This window comes from Urtica dioica, chromosome 3 (assembly GCF_054948205.1).
Source record: "Urtica dioica subsp. dioica isolate 48M chromosome 3, U.dioica_male_clone48M_v1_H2, whole genome shotgun sequence".
NCBI lineage: Eukaryota > Viridiplantae > Streptophyta > Magnoliopsida > Rosales > Urticaceae > Urtica > Urtica dioica.
In genome coordinates, this window is record NC_142758.1 from 35447719 (window position 1) to 35466083 (window position 18365).

Sequence of the window (18365 nt, forward strand, 5' to 3'; positions counted from 1 at the left end):
AGCCGACAACCAAGGCACGGTCACTCACCCTCCTCACCCCCTACCTCTCCCGAGAGGCGGGTTGATCGGAGAGAACCCTAGCTCGAAACTATCGAGTTCACACTCTTGGCCCGGGTGCGATCACTTGGTCCGGCCTTGGATCGAACCGCCCGAGGTTTTAAATAGTTGTTCATTTTCGTGCGACAACATTTTGGCGCTAGAAGGAGGGGACTTCCCGACCTATTCAGCCCGAAATCCCTTCTATTCATCTTCTTCTTTTCTTCTGCAAACTCAACCTTCTCGAACTTGAGAAACGATGAGTAGCCAACCACCCGTACGTTCTGAGGGCGCAAACAACCCCGAAAACGTCGCTAAGACCAAGAAATACTTCTTGCGCTCCCGAGCGCATGGTGACGAAGAGTCGCTCCACGAAGAGAGCTCGACCCGCTCACCATCTCCATCTCCTGATAGTAAGGACAACCGCATCGTGGAGTTAGAGGAGAGTATCCGCCGACTGAAGGCGAAGAACGCAAGGTACCACAGCCGACTGGCTGCGAAGCAACCTATGCGTGACACGACGATCCCCAACGGGGATCCTGAGAACCTCAACGAGGAAAGCCGCGACCCTGATTATGAGGATACTGGTGACTCGGAGGATGTCGAGACTTCTCTCACAAAGGACGGGGGACTCCCCGCCGTGTTTGAAGCCGGTCCGTCGAATCCCTTACCCCGAACAGGCGATGCGCCGGTAACTTCTCAAGAGGGGAATTCCCGACGTTCGGCCCTCGACCGGCTAGGTCCAAGGGAGAATGTTGCGGAAAGTCAGGGCGCGCGGAGAGCGCACCGCCGCAAGCAGAGCCGGCGCCTCCGTACGGCCAGCCCTGATCTTAGGGACCACCTCACTGCTCAACGCATTGGGCGTGGCAATGATCTGAGAGAGCGATTAAGCTCTAGACCCAACATCCCGCTGGCAGCCCCAACTAACGGGAACCGCCGCGCAGGACAGGGGTCTAACGAGAGGCTGCAAGTGACTCCCCCCGATCAAGGGGTTACTCCAACGACCGGTCTCGATGTGGTCACTATGATCCACAACCTTCGAAATGAGGTACGAGATCTCCGAGAATACGGAATAGGTGGAAGCGCCTATGGGGTCATTGAGGAGAATTCATCACCTTTCACTACTCAGATACTGGCTGAGGTTTGTACGGGGAATTTCAAGCTCCCGAACCTCGCTCCCTATGATGGGAAAGCAGATCCTGCTTACCACATCCAGCACTATGAAACCTGGATGACGATGCAGGGTGTTTCTCCTGGTGCCATGTGCCAAGCCTTTAGTTTGACCCTCGCTGGACCCGGCTTTGAGTGGTTCAAAAACTTAAGACCAGGAAGCATCCACTCGTTCAAAGACCTGAAGGACATGTTCCTAGCACGGTTCGCTACGTCTATGGTCCAAAAGAAGACCAAGATGTACCTGTGGTCAATCAGGCAAGAGAGTGGCGAGTCTCTTAGACGATACCTCGCCCGATTCACAGAAGAGTCAAACAAGGTCGACCGCTTTGACGACAGTGACGCGATTGCCGCTATCATAGAAGGCTTGCGCACGAGTGACTTCCTCAAGTCTGTCGTCGGCCGTGTCCCTTCCACCATGGCCGAGTTAATGACTCGAGCTAAGACCTTCATGGGAGTCGAAGATTACCTCGACGGACGCAAGAGCACTAATCAAAGCTCTCGCCGTCGAGAAGAACCTATCCGCGAGCAGAACGAACCTCGTAAGAGGCGGAACAAGGGGAGCCAGGTTCCTAGCAACCAACCCCCTGTACCTCAGAAACCGCGACTTGCGGAAAATTTCAAAGGGTACTCGTCGTTCACGCCGCTGAACACGGCGCCGGAAAGGATCTTGGCTCTGGCACGTGACAAGTTCACCCCCCCGGCTCCAATGAAGAAGGACCCCGCAACTCGCGATCGGTCCAGGCATTGTGAGTTCCATCGGGAATATGGTCATTTGACCTCGGAATGCTACAACCTCAAAAGGCAAATCGAGGCTCTGATCCAACGGGGCGAGCTGAAGGAGTTCGTGTTGCGCATGATTGGCGCTGCAGGCCCCACCGCGACCAGACAGCAGTCTGGTCAAGGAGGAGGAGCAGCCGCCTCTGCCAACCAAACCTCGGCTACTGCCAACGCCAACCCACAACTACACGTGGTAACCACCATACTGGGAGGTCCACAAGATGGGGATTCAGCCCGTCAACGGAAGAAATTCCTTAGGGCCGTGTCTCAGGAAGACGCTGCTATGCACGTCAACTTCACATATGAAGAACCTCCGTCCGTGCCTCACGAGACGATGTATTTCACCAATGAAGAGGCCAAGCGAGTTGTGCATCCGCACAATGACGCGATCGTGCTCAAAGCCCAAGTGGCCAATAACTTGGTGAAAAGGGTTCTCATCGATAACGGCAGCGCTGCCGACATAATTTTCAAGTCCACCCTAGAGCGCATGAAGCTCGGGGGGCTGCGCCCGACTCCGACCCAAACGCCATTGTTTGGGTTCACTGGGGAAAAGGTTATGACCGAGGGCATCATCGACCTGCCGGTCACCTTTGGGACCCCTGGAGGAATCGAAGCCGTTCACATGGTCCCATTCCTAGTGGTCGATCAAGAGCCCCCCTACAACTTAATCATCGGGCGACCCACGTTGAACCGGCTAAGGGCAATCACTTCCACGTATCACCTACTGGTGAAGTTCCCCACCGAAGGGGGAATCGGCATCATGGCTGGAGACCAATCCCAAGCCAGAATATGCTACGTGCAAGGAGTTGATGGCAAGTCCGCGGGAAAAGCGGTCAACACAATCTTCCAACTGGAAGACGATTACCCATGCAACCTAAGGGATGCAAGGAAGTTCGGAGAACTTGACCCCCGTGATGAAATCGAAAGACTTAAAGTGGAAACCTCCGATGATCTTGTGCCAATCGTCCTGGACGAGTCGAAGCCTGATCAAGTTGTAAAAATCGGCACCCGACTTCCACTCGCCATCAAAACTCAGCTTACCGCCTTCCTTAGGGAGTTCAAGGATGTTTTTGCATGGACTCATGCGGACATGCCCGGAATCGATCCCGAGGTAATAGTGCACCGACTGAACGATGACCCAAAGGTCGCCGAAAAAGTGCAGGCTAGACGAACGTTCAACCCAGAACGATACCTGGCCATAAATGAAGAGGTCGAGAAACTCCTCGCCGCAAACTTCATTCGAGAGGCTAAGTACCCTAAGTGGGTCGCCAACGTGGTAATGGTAAAAAAGCCCAACGGGAAGTGGCGAATTTGCATAGATTACAAAGATCTTAACAAAGCCTGCCCTAAGGATTGCTTTCCACTCCCGCGCATCGAACAACTGGTGGACGCCACTGCCGGCCATGAACTCCTAAGCTTCATGGACGCCTATTCAGGCTACAACCAAATTCGAATGCACGAGCCCGATCAAATTAAGACGACCTTTGTCACTGATCGAGGCCTCTACTGTTACAAGGTCATGCCTTTCGGCCTTAAGAACGCGGGAGCAACATACCAACGCTTGGTAAATCGGATCTTCACCGATCAAATCGGCAAGACGATGGAAGTATACGTGGACGACATGCTCGTTAAAAGCCTACTGGCAACTAATCACGTACGCGACCTTAGGGAGATGTTCACAATCCTCCGCCGATATAAAATGAAGCTCAACCCCAACAAATGCGTATTCGGGGTTGAATCCGGAAAGTTCCTCGGTTATATCGTCAGCCGACGAGGCATAGAAGCGAACCCGGAAAAAATCAAGGCGCTCCTTGAAATGAAGTCGCCAAGACGAGTCAAAGAAGTGCAAAGCCTGACCGGTCGGATTGCCGCTCTGACACGCTTCGTGTCTAAAGCCACCGACAAGTGTCAACCGTTCTTCAAAGCTCTGAAGAAGACGAACGGCTTTGAGTGGACGGACGAATGCGAAAGTGCCTTCCAAGAAATGAAGGCTTACTTTGGGTCCCCACCATTCCTCTCTAAACCGAAAGAGGGCGAGACGCTGTACGTGTATCTCGCCGTCTCTGAAAGAGCTGTAAGCGCCGTCCTTGTCCGCGAGGAGAACAAGGTCCAATGGCCAATCTACTATGTAAGCAAGGCCTTACTCGACGCGGAAACACGCTATACCGAGATTGAGAAACTTTCTCTGGCTCTCGTAACGGCAGCTAAGAAGCTACGACCGTACTTCCAAGCTCACCCAATTGCGGTGCGAACTGAGCATCCAATCGGTAAAGCTCTTCAAAAGGGAACGTCGACTCGCATGGCGATCTGGTCCCAAGAATTGAGCGAGTACGGGATTGAGTTCCACCCAAGAACGGCTATAAAGGGGCAGGCCTTAGCCGACTTCGTGGCAGAATTCTCCTACGCTCCCGATATGGGAAGAGCGGAAACTGACTTAAACGATAGCGAGCTAACTCCGAAAAGGAAGGTAGACCCAACGGGTCCCATCTGGGAGTTATACGTAGACGGAGCATCTAATGCTCGGGGGGCTGGCGCCGGAATAATCCTAATTAACCCCGATGGGGAAAAGCTGCGATATGCCCTCCACTACGGCTTCCAAGCCTCCAACAATGAAGCTGAATACGAAGCGCTCATTGTAGGGATAGAGCTAGCACAGAAGCTCGGCTCCCATAACCTGCGAATACACTGCGACTCGCAGTTGATCGTAAACCAGGTTAAGGGAGATTACATCGCCAAGGAGCCCAACATGGTCGCATACCTGGCTAAGACGAACTCCAAACTCGAGGCCTTCTCTTGGTTTGAGATTCACCAAATCCCGAGAGAACAAAATTCGGAGGCTGATGCGCTTGCTCGCCTCGGATCTGGCATCGACGAAGACGGATTGGGGACTGTGCCCATTGAATCTCTCCCACGACCATCCGTCTCCCGAGACGAAGTCGGGACCATAGAAGTGGCATCTCAGCCTACTTGGATGGACTCAATTGTCGAGTTTTTGCGAAGAGGGGAACTCCCCGAAGACCGCAAGGAAGCCGATAAACTGAGGGCCTTAGCATCCAAATACACGCTCCGAGAGGGCACGCTCTATAAGCGCGGTTACTCGACACCGCTGCTCCGATGCCTCGATAGCGTTGAGTCGACCAAGGTCCTCCGCGAAATCCATGAGGGCATCTGCGGAAACCACGCCGCTGGAACTTCCCTTGCGCTCAAAGCGCTTAAGCAAGGCTATTTCTGGCCTTCCATGAAGCGAGATGCTTGCGAATGGGCAAGGCGTTGCGATAAATGCCAGCGCTTCGCGGAAATTCCGCGACAGCCCCCGACCCCGTTAAGCAGCATCGTTGTCCCACGTCCCTTTGCTTAGTGGGGCGTGGACATCATTGGCAAGCTCCCTAGAGCGCCAAGGCAATACGAGTACGCCATTATCGCCATCGACTACTTCACTAAGTGGGTAGAGGCCGAGCCGCTTGCCAGAATAACTGAAGCAAACACGACAAACTTCATCTGGAAGAACATCATATGCAGGCACGGTATCCCCGCCTCGATTGTGACCGACAACGGGGCACAATTTGACAACGCGCGAGTAAGAGATATCTGCGATCAACTGAAGATCAGCAAGACCTTCTCCTCGCCGCGACATCCTCAGGCCAACGGCCAAGTCGAGGCAGTCAACAAGACTATCAAGAGCAACCTGAAAAAGAAGCTCGAAGACAAGAAAGGCGCCTGGGCTGATGAATTACCATTCGTCCTATGGGCGTATAGGACAACCGCGCGAAACGCCACCGGCGAGACGCCATTCTCCCTTGCATATGGGGTCGAGGCCGTGGTTCCAATTGAAACCGAGATACCCACGTTCCGAGTCGACACGTTCGACGAAGCGGAAAACAACGAGGCCATGCGCCTTGAGTTGGACCTGATCGACGAAAAGAGGGCGGAAGCATTCCGACGCCTCGCCGCACAGAAGCGCAAGGTCGAAAAATACTACAACTCCAAAATCAAAAGGCGAACCTTTGCCGTCGGAAGCCTCGTCCTCAGACGGGTATTCCAAAACACACAAGTCCAAGGCGCCGGCGTCCTAGGCCCAAACTGGGAAGGCCCTTACAGAGTCCGCAAAGTCATACACGACGGGACATATTACATCGAGCACACGGACGGGACTCCGATTCGCCACCCGTGGAACGCGGAGCACTTGAGGCAGTACTATCAGTAGCTAGCGTCCCCCGCTTTTTTATCGCTTTTATTTCCATTTTCAATAAGGCCTACGAGCCAATGTTTTAGGATTTAAATTTTCTCGCAAGTTTTTTTCGCAAAAGTAATAAAACTCAAGTTTTCCATTTCAATTTCGTTTTATGCAAGTTTTCTGGTTATGAACAATTAACTTTTAACCCAAAAAACTTGGGGGGGCTAGCTATGGTAAGGAAACTCTCAAAAGAACACGCTCCACCAAAAAAAATCGTAAGACGCCTACATGGCGCACGTAAGTCGCGTAAAGGCGCAACCCGTAAGACGCCTACATGGCGCAACCTAAGACGCCTACATGGCACACGTAAGTCGCATAAAGGCGCAACCCGTAAGACGCCTACATGGCGCAACCTAAGACGCCTACATGGCGCACGTAAGTCGCGTAAAGGCGCAACCCGTAAGACGCCTACATGGCGCAACCTAAGACGCCTACATGGCGCACGTAAGTCACGTAAAGGCGCAACCCGTAAGTCGCCTACATGGCGCAACCTAAGACGCCTACATGGCGCACGTAAGTCGCATAAAGGCGCAACCCGTAAGACGCCTACATGGCGCAACCTAAGACGCCTACATGGCGCACGTAAGTCGCGTAAAGGCGCAACCCGTAAGACGCCTACATGGCGCAACCTAAGACGCCTACATGGCGCACGTAAGTCGCGTAAAGGCGCAACCCGTAAGACGCCTACATGGCGCAACCTAAGACGCCTACATGGCGCACGTAAGTCGCGTAAAGGCGCAACCCGTAAGACGCCTACATGGCGCAACCTAAGACGCCTACATGGCGCATGTAAGTCGCGTAAAGGCGCAGCCCGTAAGACGCCTACATGGCGCAACCTAAGACGCCTACATGGCGCACGTAAGTCGCGTAAAGGCGCAACCCGTAAGACGCCTACATGGCGCAACCTAAGACGCCTACATGGCGCACGTAAGTCGCGTAAAGGCGCAACCCGTAAGACGCCTACATGGCGCAACCTAAGACGCCTACATGGCGCACGTAAGTCGCGTAAAGGCGCAACCCGTAAGACGCCTACATGGCGCAACCTAAGACGCCTACATGGCGCACGTAAGTCGCGTAAAGGCGCAACCCGTAAGACGCCTACATGGCGCAACCTAAGACGCCTACATGGCGCACGTAAGTCGCGTAAAGGCGCAACCCGTAAGACGCCTACATGGCGCAACCTAAGACGCCTACATGGCGCATGTAAGTGGCGTAAAGGCGCAGCCCGTAAGACGCCTACATGGCGCAACCTAAGACGCCTACATGGCGCACGTAAGTCGCGTAAAGGCGCAACCCGTAAGACGCCTACATGGCGCAACCTAAGACGCCTACATGGCGCAGGTAAGTCGCGTAAAGGCGCAACCCGTAAGACGCCTACATGGCGCAACCTAAGACGCTTACATGGCGCATGTAAGTCGCGTAAAGGCGCAGCCCGTAAGACGCCTACATGGCGCAACCTAAGACGCCTATATGGCGCACGTAAGTCGCGTAAAGGCGCAGCCCGTAAGACGCCTACATGGCGCAACCTAAGACGCCTACATGGCGCATGTAAGTCGCGTAAAGGCGCAGCCCGTAAGACGCCTACATGGCGCAACCTAAGACGCCTACATGGCGCACGTAAGTCGCTTACATGGCGCAACCCAAGATGCCTACATGGCGCGATTTAAGACGCCCACGTGGCACAATCCGGCGCACGTAACACACCTACGTAGCATGGCTGACTCGCAGTTGAAAATACTTAAGAACGCAAACCATCCAAGTGACAAGCGTGTTTGAAAAAGTATCCTGCTGAGATAAAAGGATGGACACAAACAAGTGACCGTCCATGCATGCCATAGAAGATAAACGTGCGAAAACACTCATAAAAATAAATGAACAACTCCTCATAAAAGAAAGGGGCAACTGCCTCAAAACCGAGAAAGCATGCGCTAAGACAAGTGCGTTAAAGGGAAATATCCTAGTAAGCAAGCGCTAAGACAAGTGCGCTGAACGGAAAAACCTAAAAAGCACGCGCTAAAACATTTGCGCAGGAAAAATAAAGAAAGAAAACGGTCACTCGGCGGGATCATCGCCCACAGGGTCGGCCCCGTCGAGTGGGGGGAAAAGCGAGTCGAAGAAGTCGAAGGTGACCCCTCGAGAAACATTCTCGGCAGCTGTGGCGTCCCGACACTCCACCGCCGCTGCATGCCTTGCCTCCTCGACTCCGACATCGAAGTCGTCCTGAAGGTCGGACGCAAGCTGCTCCGCCGCGGATTTCTCCTCGGTGACCCGAACCACCTCCTCCGCCAAGGAGTCGCGCTTACGCTCCGCACGAACACGGGCAGCCTCACTCGATGTAAGCTGGCCCTGAAGAATGCCAACTTCTTCCGTGCGCGATTCCAACTGACGTCGAAGGTCCCGCGCTTCGCTCCGGAAGACCTCCGTCGATCGAGTCGCCACTTCAAGGGCTTGACGTTCCGTCGTTAGATCCTCAGCCATCTTCGCCACCGCTGCCTGAGCACGGTCGCACTTGCCACGGGTAACTCCCAATTCCACGCGAGCCTCCTGAAGCTGCTCGCGGAGACTCGCTAACTCCGCCTTTGAGTGAGAACCTCGCTCGGCGTGGGCCAGCTGAGACTTCGCTTGAGCAAGCTCCTCCGGGGCGCGACTCATCCGCCTGATGAGGTCGTGAAGGATCTTCTCGCCCCGGGTCGCTCGAGCAAGCACCTGAGAAGGCGAAAAGACAGTTTAGCAAAAGACAGATTCATCGCAAATGAGGCAAGGGAAACTCACTCTCTGTGCATCGGAAACGCCGTGACGAAAGAACTCTACGTCACTGCTGGCCACAACGCTCTTCCACATCTTCATCGAAGATTGAGCAAGGCCCAGGGAACATTCCCCCCTAACCTCCGCGGCCTCCACGTCGACCATCGAATTCACGCGCTTGGAGTCCGAAGACGTGTCTGGCAAAGCCGAGGAGGAAGGTCGCTTCAAGGAAGCGCGAGGACCGCTCTCCGCCCGATGATCGGTATCGAGTTTCTCCCGACCATCCCGCGCAGCAATCCGACGACGAACCGCCGCCAACGACTTCGGGTCCCGGGAAGCCTTCGCTAGACGAGCCCGAGCCCTCGCCCTAGCCGAAGAGACTGCAAAAGCGACAAAGTCAAAACCCTAAACTAAAAACAAAAGCAAGAAGTACGAAACGTCAACGTACCTTGAGGATCGCCGCTCGAGAGAGATGATGCGGCACTTGGGGTACCCTCGGTCCGCTGACTAGGAGGAAACGGCGGGAACCACCCAGTGGAAGCCATCAGCTCAGGAGAACGAAATCGTTCAACGGCTTTCCGAGCTTCCGACATTCCCCGGATCTCCTTCACAAAGTCGAGATCGTCGGCCCCCTCGTTAGCGGGAAACTCGGACAAGGGGCCGAACCGGAGCGGCGCATCACCAAAAGCCTCCGCCGAGACCCACACCCACGGTCGTCGATTGTACTTCTCTGAATCAATGATCAGCTTAGTATTCCGTCGATCGCGGGCCACAAAGAAACTGGGTTGCCCGGGCGCAGGGAAGACCGCGATAAGGTTGCGAAAATCACTCACGGTCATTACCCGCTCGGTCTGGCAATGCCATTCCATATGGCACATCGCCACTATGCGGTAGAATGCCGGGCTCATCTGACATGCGTGCACCCCCAGACGGGCGAGAAGCTGCTGAACGATGGGTTGAAACGGCAGCCGCAACCCGCAGTTAAGACTCGCAACTGAAACTACGGCGAAACCACGACGAGGCCGGAAAGGACGGTCGTCCTTTAAAGGACGGAGAAGCGCCACGGATGACGGAATGGCAAAAGCCTCCCGGAGACCGACGAATGTCCGGTAGGTAAGCGTGCTCGAAGCATCGACCCCCGAACAATCGAAGTCCTCGGGAGCAGCAAGGCCCTCCTCGGGATACCACTCCGTCCTAGCAAGCGACCTCGCCGATACCAACGCCTCCGCGTCAGGGGTCTCGGGCTGAGAATCCCCTGGCTCCACGGAAGGGTCCCTGCCCTCCGACACGACCGCGGCAGCTGCCGACGGTACCTCGGGACACTCCGATGCGAGGCCTTCGGCCCCCGGACATGTCTCTGACTCACCTCCGGGATCTTCAGACTCGGGACCAAAGTCGTCCACGCAGTCTATCTCGTCGAGAACCGACTCTAGCGGAGTCACCGCATCCGCGTCCGTAACATCTCCCGGCGCGCCTTGAAAGCCCAAGTCGGACTGCGGCACGTCGAGGCAAACTTTGTCACGGACCCCCCCGCCAACTAAGTTGATCACGAGGCGAGGGGCAGGCTCCCCGGACGCGGGACGATCAAACTCCCCGCCTGTACCGCGCCCAGTTGGCGCGCACCCTTCGAGGGGCTGAGCAGCGGGCACGGTCGCGCCCAGCTCGCCTTCCTCCAACCACTGCTCTACTCCGCTTGGATTTTCTTCCACGTGCAGAGGAACTTCCCTTAATCTCGCGAAGAGATCATCCTCTGCGTGTTCAGAACCCTGAAACAAGAGAGAGAAATCAATCTCGGGACTCTCAGCTGAGAAAAGGGGAGGGACACCCATAATGCAAGCGTAAAAGAAGAAAACAAGCGTAAGAAAAGAGAAAAAATAAAGTGAGGAGTAAAGGGAAGGGGGGAGGTCTATTTATAGACTTCTAGGGGGGTAGGAGTCGAAATCCTACTCCCACAAGGAGCAAAATCGGAGTAGAAACTCCAAAAAGTCGGAGTTCTCCCGCGCGAAGCGAACCAGCCCCGCGCACGGGGCGCGCCGCGCGCCAAGCCCGCGCGCCGCGCGGGTCGTGCAGCACAGACCACGCGCCGCGCCGTCCAGGGCGCGCGCCGCGCGGCCACCCCCTAAAAAAAAAAAAAAAAAAAAAAAAAAAAAGAAAGAAAAAAGAGAAGAGGGAAAAAATTTTCCTCGGGGCCACAAGGCACGGGAAACATTTTCCTCAAACACCCAACTAGAAGAACAAAAAGTTCATCGCTGGGATGCCTCCCGAACGACGAACTTGGGGGGCTAATGTTGTCGGTCGTTTTCGGAAAACCCGAGACGCCGAGAAGGCACGTCGTTCAAAGGGCCGATGGTCAGGCCGGAGGTCCTGAAGAGCGGCAAATCTTCAAGCCCTCGCCCAAACTCCTGACTCCTCGAGTCGAGCTTCGCTCCTCGAGTCGAGCCTTGAGTCAATCTCCTCGAGTCGAGCTTCGCTCCTTGAGTCGAGCCTTGAATGGTTCCTCGAGTCGAGCCTTTAATTGTTCCTCGAGTCGAGCCTCGAGTCATTTTCGAGTCGAGCCTCGAGTCATCCTCGAGTCACTCCTCGAATCAAGTCGCTAGTCGCTCTCGCCGGGCCGAGCCTTGCTACTCGAATCGAGTCACTCTCATCAAGTAGAAAGCTTCATATTTCACGTGAGAAGAATGACATTCGAAGGCCCGCAAGAACCCGGCCAAGACGAGCTGTTCATCACGCACACAGCGCGCTACGCCGGCCGGCCGTGCAGCAGACGGCGCGCCGCGCCATACAGGCGCGCGCCGCGCGCTCCATGCGCCGCGCGACCTGCGCCGCGCCTGGTGATCCTCGCGCCGCGCCCGGTGACACGCGCGCCGCGCCCCCTGCGCCGCGCGCCGCGCGCCGCGCGTTGTGCGCCGCTCCTTGTGCGCCGCGCGCGCCGTGCGCCTCCACCTGATGGCATGCGCGATCCTAGTCCCACATGGACGAAAAAGGGACCTTCTAATTCTCCCAAACACCTATAAATACCCTCTCTCATTGAGGGGAAAGCCATCCCAAGATATCCAAAAATATCCAATAATTCTCTTCATCTCTTATCGACACGCTCGATTTCTCTGCTTCTCTGGATGCCATATTTGGCCTGAAGCAGGTTCTCTTCTCTCTCCCTCGTTCTCAAAGGTCCCGAAGCACTCACGGGAACTTCCCGGACGTCGCTCCCTTTGACCGAACGTTCTCCGGTGCTCAAGCACGCCCCTAGGGTTCTCAACTAGAGCTACCCTTGCGCGTCTAACACGCTAGACGCGTACGCGATCTCCGAAGTTCTGAGACGCTGTCGAGGACTCCTCGCGCCCCGTTTCCTTCGTCGAGCACGCCTCTTCACCAAGGCTCCACGCCTCATACTGCGTCACACACGCTTGAACTACGTTCTGACCTGATCCCACGCACGGGTACGTAGGCAGCCGACAACCAAGGCACGGTCACTCACCCTCCTCACCCCCTACCTCTCCCAAGAGGCGGGTTGATCGGAGAGAACCCTAGCTCGAAACTATCGAGTTCACACTCTTGGCCCGGGTGCGATCACTTGGTCCGGCCATGGATCGAACCGCCCGAGGTTTTAAATAGTTGTTCATTTTCGTGCGACAACAGAAACTTCCTTATTGAAGGTGAGACCTCTCGTATAAATAGGAGCCTCATTCCACACATTTCATTCATCCAAGTTTAAGAGATTTGAGAGACTCTCTCTCTAAAACTTGGCCGAATTCCTCTCTCTCTCTCTCTTTAGTTAATTTTCGGTTTTTGTTTTGGCACCTAGGTCCTCATTTGACTTAGTGTTTAGCTCTGCGACTTCAAGACTCGTTCTTAAGTCGTAGTGTTTAAAAGTGCCCACACACTAATTCCTTTTCTCTCGAGTGATTTAGTGATAGAAACTTTCGTGGTTGCTCGAGATGCCGAGGAAGGAAGAGAGACGTGCTGCGAGGGGAGACGAACGTTATCAACCTTCTGAAGGCTCATCAATGTTAAAGCGTCTAAAAAGGTTAGTAAACTTCTATGCTCGTAATATTTTTTATTTACATGTGCTTGCTCTTTGTCTAGGTTAGTAAAAACTGTTTTACTTGTAAAAGAAAATTTTTAAAATTCCGCCGCTTAACGAAGCGTTAAACTTTATCTTAAACCCTAGATCAATTCCAACAGGGGAGAACTTCCTGAAGACCGTAAAGAAGCCGATAAGCTGAGGGCCTTAGCATCCAAATACACGCTCGTAGAGGGCGTACTCTATAAGCGCGGTTACTCAACAGTGTTGCTCCGATGCCTCAATAGCGTTGAGTCGATCAAGGTCCTCCGCGAAATACATGAGGGCATTTGTGGGGACAACGCCGCTAGAACTTTCCTCGCGCTCAAAGCGCTTAAACAAGGCTATTTCCGGCCTACCATGAAGCGAGATGCTTGCGAATGGGCAAGGCATTGCGACGAATGCCAACGCTTCGCGGAAATCCCGCGGCAGCCACCGACCCTATTAAGCAGCATCATCGTCCCACGTCCCTTTGCTAAATGGGGCGTGGACATCATTGGCAAGCTCCCTAGAGTGCCAAGGCAATACGAGTATGCCATAATCGCCATTGACTACTTCACTAAGTCGGTAGAGGCCGAGCCGCTCGCCAGAATAACTGACCGACAATGGAGCACAATTCGACAACGCACAAGTAAGAGATATCTCCGATCAACTAAAGATCAGTAAGACGTCTCCTCGCCGTGTCATCCTCAGGCCAACGGCCAGGTCGAAGTAGTCAACAAGACTATCAAGAGTAATCTTAAAAAGAAGCTCGAAGACAAAAAAGGCGCCTGGGCCGAGGAATTGCCATTCATCCTATGGGCTTACAGAACAATCACGCGAAACGCCATTCTCCCTTGCGTACGGGATCGAGGCCGTGGTTTCGATCGAAACCGAGATACCCACCATCCGAGTCGATACGTTCGACGAAGCAAACAACGACGAGGCCATGTCCCTGGAGTTGGATTTGATCGACGAAAAGAGATCAGAAGCATTCAGACACCTCACCGCACAGAAGCGCAAGGTCGAAAGATACTACAACTCCAAGATCAAAAGGCGAACCTTTGTCGTCGGAAGCCTTGTACTCAGACGAGTTTTCAATAATACACAAGTTCAAGGTGCTGGCGTCCTAGGCCTGAACTGGGAAGGCCCCTATTGACGCTTACATGGCGCAACCAAGTCGTCTCTCGAGATGCACCTAAGACGCCTACATGACGCAACCAAGACGCCTACATGGCGTACGTAAGACGCCTACATGGTGCAACCTAGTCGTCTCTCAAGACACACGAAGATGCCTACATGGCGCAACCAAGACGCCTACATGGCGCACGTAAGACGCCTATATGGCGCAACCTAAGACGTCTACATGGCGTAACCAAGTCCTCTCTCGAGACGCACCTAAGACGCCTATCATGGCGCAACCAAGACGCCTACATGGCGCACGTAAGACGCCTACATGGCGCAACCAAGTCGTCTCTCGAGACGCACCTACGATGCCTACATGGCGCAACCAAGACGCCTACATGGCGCAACCAAGACGCCTACATGGCGCACGTAAGACGCCTATATGGCGCAACTAAGTCGTCTCTCGAGACGCACCTAATACGCCTACATGGCGCACCTAAGACGCCTACATGGCGCAACCAAGTCATCTCTCGAGACGCACCTAAGATGCCTACATGGTGCAACCAAGACGCTTACATGGCACACGTAAGACGCCTACATGGCACACGTAAGATGCCTACATGGCGCACGTACGACGCCTGCATGGCGCAACCAAGTCGTCTCTCGAGACGCACCTAAGACGCCTACATGGCGCACCTAAGACACCCACATGGCGCAACCTAAGACGCCTACATGGCGCACCTAAGACGCCTACATGGCGCGACCTAAGATGTCTACATGGCGTAATCCGGCACACATAGGGTACCTACGCGGCATGGCCGATTCGCAGTTGAAAAAACTCGCAGAACGCAAACCGTCCAAGCGGCTGGTGCGTCCAAAGTGAGATCATGCTGAGGTAAAATAACTGGCAAGACCGTTGACACAGATACTTGCCTATCGAAACGTGCCATAACAAATGAATGAGCAAAAACTTTCATAAAAATAAAGGCGGCTGCCCCAAAAATCCTAGAAAGCAAGCGCTAAAAACAAGTGCGCTGAAAGGGAAAATCCTAGAAAGCAAGCGCTAAAACAAGTGCGCTGAAAAGAAAAACCTAAAACAAAGCATGCGCTAAACACTTGTGCGGGAAAAATAATAAAGAATATATATCACTCGGCGGGATCGTCGCCAATAGGATCGGCCCCGTCAAGTGGTGAGAACAGCGAGTCGAAGAAGTGGAAGGTGACCCCCCGAGAAGCATTCTCGGTAGCTGTGGTGTCCCGACACTCCACCGCCACCGCATGTCTCACCTCTTCGACCCTGACGTCGAAGTCGTCTTGAAGGAATCGCGCTCACGCTCCGCTCGAACACGGGCAGCTTCGCTCGATGAAAGTTGGCCCTGAAGAATACCTATTTCTTCTGTGCGCGACTCTAACTGGCGTCGAAGGCCCCGCAGCTCGCTCCGGAAGACCTCCGTCGATCGAGTTGCCACCTCGAGAGCTTGACGTTTCGTCATTAGCTCCTCAGCCATTTTCGCCCCGGGTCGCTCGAGCAAGCACGTGAGAAGGCAAAAAGAAAATTCAGTAAAAGACAAGGCCCTAAACGAACAAAGTAAGAGAAACTTACTCTCTGAGCGTTAAAAACACCGTGGCGAAAGAACTCCACGTCGCTCCTGGCCGCGATGCTCTTCCACATCTTCATCGAGCGAGACCCAGGGAACATTCTCCTCTAACCTCCGCGGCCTCCACGTCAACCATCGAATTCACATGCTCCGAGTTCGATGACGTGTCTGGAAGAGCCGAAGAGGAGGGTCGCTTCAAGGAAGCGCAAGGGCCACTCTCTGTCGGGTAGCCGGCATCGGGCTTCTCCCGACCATTTCGTGCCGCGATCCGACAATGAATTGCCGCCAGCGACTTTGGATCCCGAGAAGCCTTCGCCAAGCGAGCCCGAGCCCTTGCCCTAGCCGAGGAGGCTACAAAAGCGACTAAGTTAAAACCCTAGACTAAAAGCAAAAAACAGAAAGAGCGAAATACCTGGAAGACGGCCGCTCGAGGAAGATGACGCGGAACTGGGAGCACTCTCGGTCCGCTGACTGTCTCCATCACAAGGAGGAAAGGGCGGGAACCACCCGGTGGAAGCCATCAGCTCAGGCGAACAAAATCGTTCGAAAGCCTTCCGAGCCTCCGACATTCCCCGGATCTCCTTCACGAAGTCGAGATACTCGGCCCCCACGTCAGCCAAAAACTCGATCAAGGGACCGAACCGAAGCGGCGCGTCGCCAAAAGCCTCCGCCGAGACCCACACCCACGGTCTTCGATTATACTTCTCCGAGTCCGTGATCAGCTTATTATTCCGGCGATCGCGGGCCATGAAGAAACCGGGTTGCCCGGGCGCAGGGAAGACCGCGATGAGATTGCAAAAGTCGCTCACGGTCATCACCCGCTCAGTCTGGCAATGCCACTCCATGTGACACATCGCCACGATGTGGTAAAATGCCGGACTCATCCGACAAGCATGCACCCCCAATCGCGTGAAGAGCTGCTGGACAATGGGCTGGAACGGCAACCGCAACCCGCAGTTAAGACTCGCGACAGAAACTACGGCAACTCCACGGCGAGGAAGGAAAGGACGGTCGTCTTGTAGGGGACGGAGAAGCGCCACGGACGATGGAATGGCAAACGCCTCCTTGAGACCGATGAATGTTCGGTAGGTGAGCGAGCGAGCATCGACCCCTGAACAATCGAAACCGTCAGGAGCAGCAAAGCCCTACTCGGCATACCACTCCGTCCTGGCAAGCGACCTCACCGACACTATTGCCTCAGCGTCAGGGGTCTCGGGCTGAGCACCCCCTGGCTCCACGGAAGGCTGTCCAGCCTCTGGCACGGCCGCGGCAGCCGCCGACGGCCGTTCGGGACGCTCCGGTGCGAGGCCTTCGTACCCCGGACATGCCTCTGAATCATCTCCGGGATCTTCAGACTCGGGACAAAAATTGTCCACGAAGTCAATCTCGTCGAGGACCGACTCCAGCGGAGTCGCTGCATCCACGCCCGCAACATCTCCCGGCGTGCCATGAGAATCCAAGTCAGACTTTGGCACGTCGAGGCAGGTCTTGTCGCGAGCCCCCTCGCCAACCAAGTTGATCACGAGGCGAGGAGCAGGATCCGCGGACGCGGGATTATCGACCCTCCATCCTGTGCCGTGCCTAGTTGGCGCACACTCCACCTGAGGCTGAGAAACGGGCACGGCCGCGCCCGGCTCGCCTCCTTCGAGCCACTGCTCCACTCCACTTGGGTTCTCTTCCATGTACAGAGGAATTTCCCCCAATCCTGCGAAGACGTCATCCCCTACATGTTTAGAATCTTGAAACAAGAGAGATAAATCAATCTCGGGATCCTAAGTTGAGAAAATGGAAGGAATATCCATAATGCAAGCGGTAGAAAAGAAAAAATGTAGAGAAATAGAGAAAAAATATAGTGGAAGAATGGGAGAGAGAGAGGGGGGCTTATTTATAGACTCCTAGGGCGGTAGGAGTCTAAATCCTACTCCCACAAGGAGAAAAACGGAGGAAAACCTCATAAAAAGAGAACCAGCCCCGCGCGGGTCGCGCCGCGCCACCCAGGGCGCGCGCCGCGCGACTACGCCAAAAAAAAAAAAAACTTTTCTCGGGCGACTGGATTTTGAAGATATTTTCCTCAAACACCCAACCGAAAAGACAAAAAATTTCATCGCCGAGAACCTCCCGAGCGACGAACTTGGGGGGCTAATGTTGTCGGTCGTTTTTGGAAAACCCGAGACGTCGAGAAGACACGTCGCTCAAAGGGCCGATGGTCAGGCCGGAGGTCCTAAAGATCGGCAAGCCTTCGAGCCCTCACCAAAACTCTTGACTCCTTGAGTCGAGCCTAGCCCCTCGAGTTGAGACTTGAGTCGGCTCCTTGAGTCGAGCCTCGCCTCTCGAGTTGAGACTTGATTCAATCTCCTTGAGTCGAGCCTCGCTCCTCGAGTTGAGCCTTGAGTCAGTCTCCTCGAGTCGAGCTTCGCTCCTTGAGTAGGGCGTTGAGTCAGTCTCCTCGACTCGAGCCGCGCTCCTCGAGTCGAGGTTTGAGTCAGTCTCCTCGAGTCGAGCCTCGCTCCTGGAGTCGAGCCTCGACTCGAATTCTATCCGTCGAATAGATACGTTTGTGTAATAAACCTGAAATGGAAAGCTCACAATAGCTCAACGGGCTCGGAAGGATGACGGTCGCGAAAAGCCCATGAAGAGC

General features: G+C 54.6%; 1 protein-coding gene across 1 annotated transcript in view; it reads left to right on the forward strand.

Annotated features, from left to right (window-relative positions):
* Window positions 1-13188, forward strand: part of LOC149402651 (uncharacterized) — a 39985-nt gene extending 26797 nt beyond the window's left edge. Inside the window, exon 6 of the mRNA XM_089608472.1 lies at window positions 13148-13188. Coding sequence (XP_089464598.1) covers window positions 13148-13188 — 41 coding nt within the window. The remainder of the gene's footprint in view (window positions 1-13147) is intronic.
* Window positions 13189-18365: the final 5177 nt, after the last annotated feature.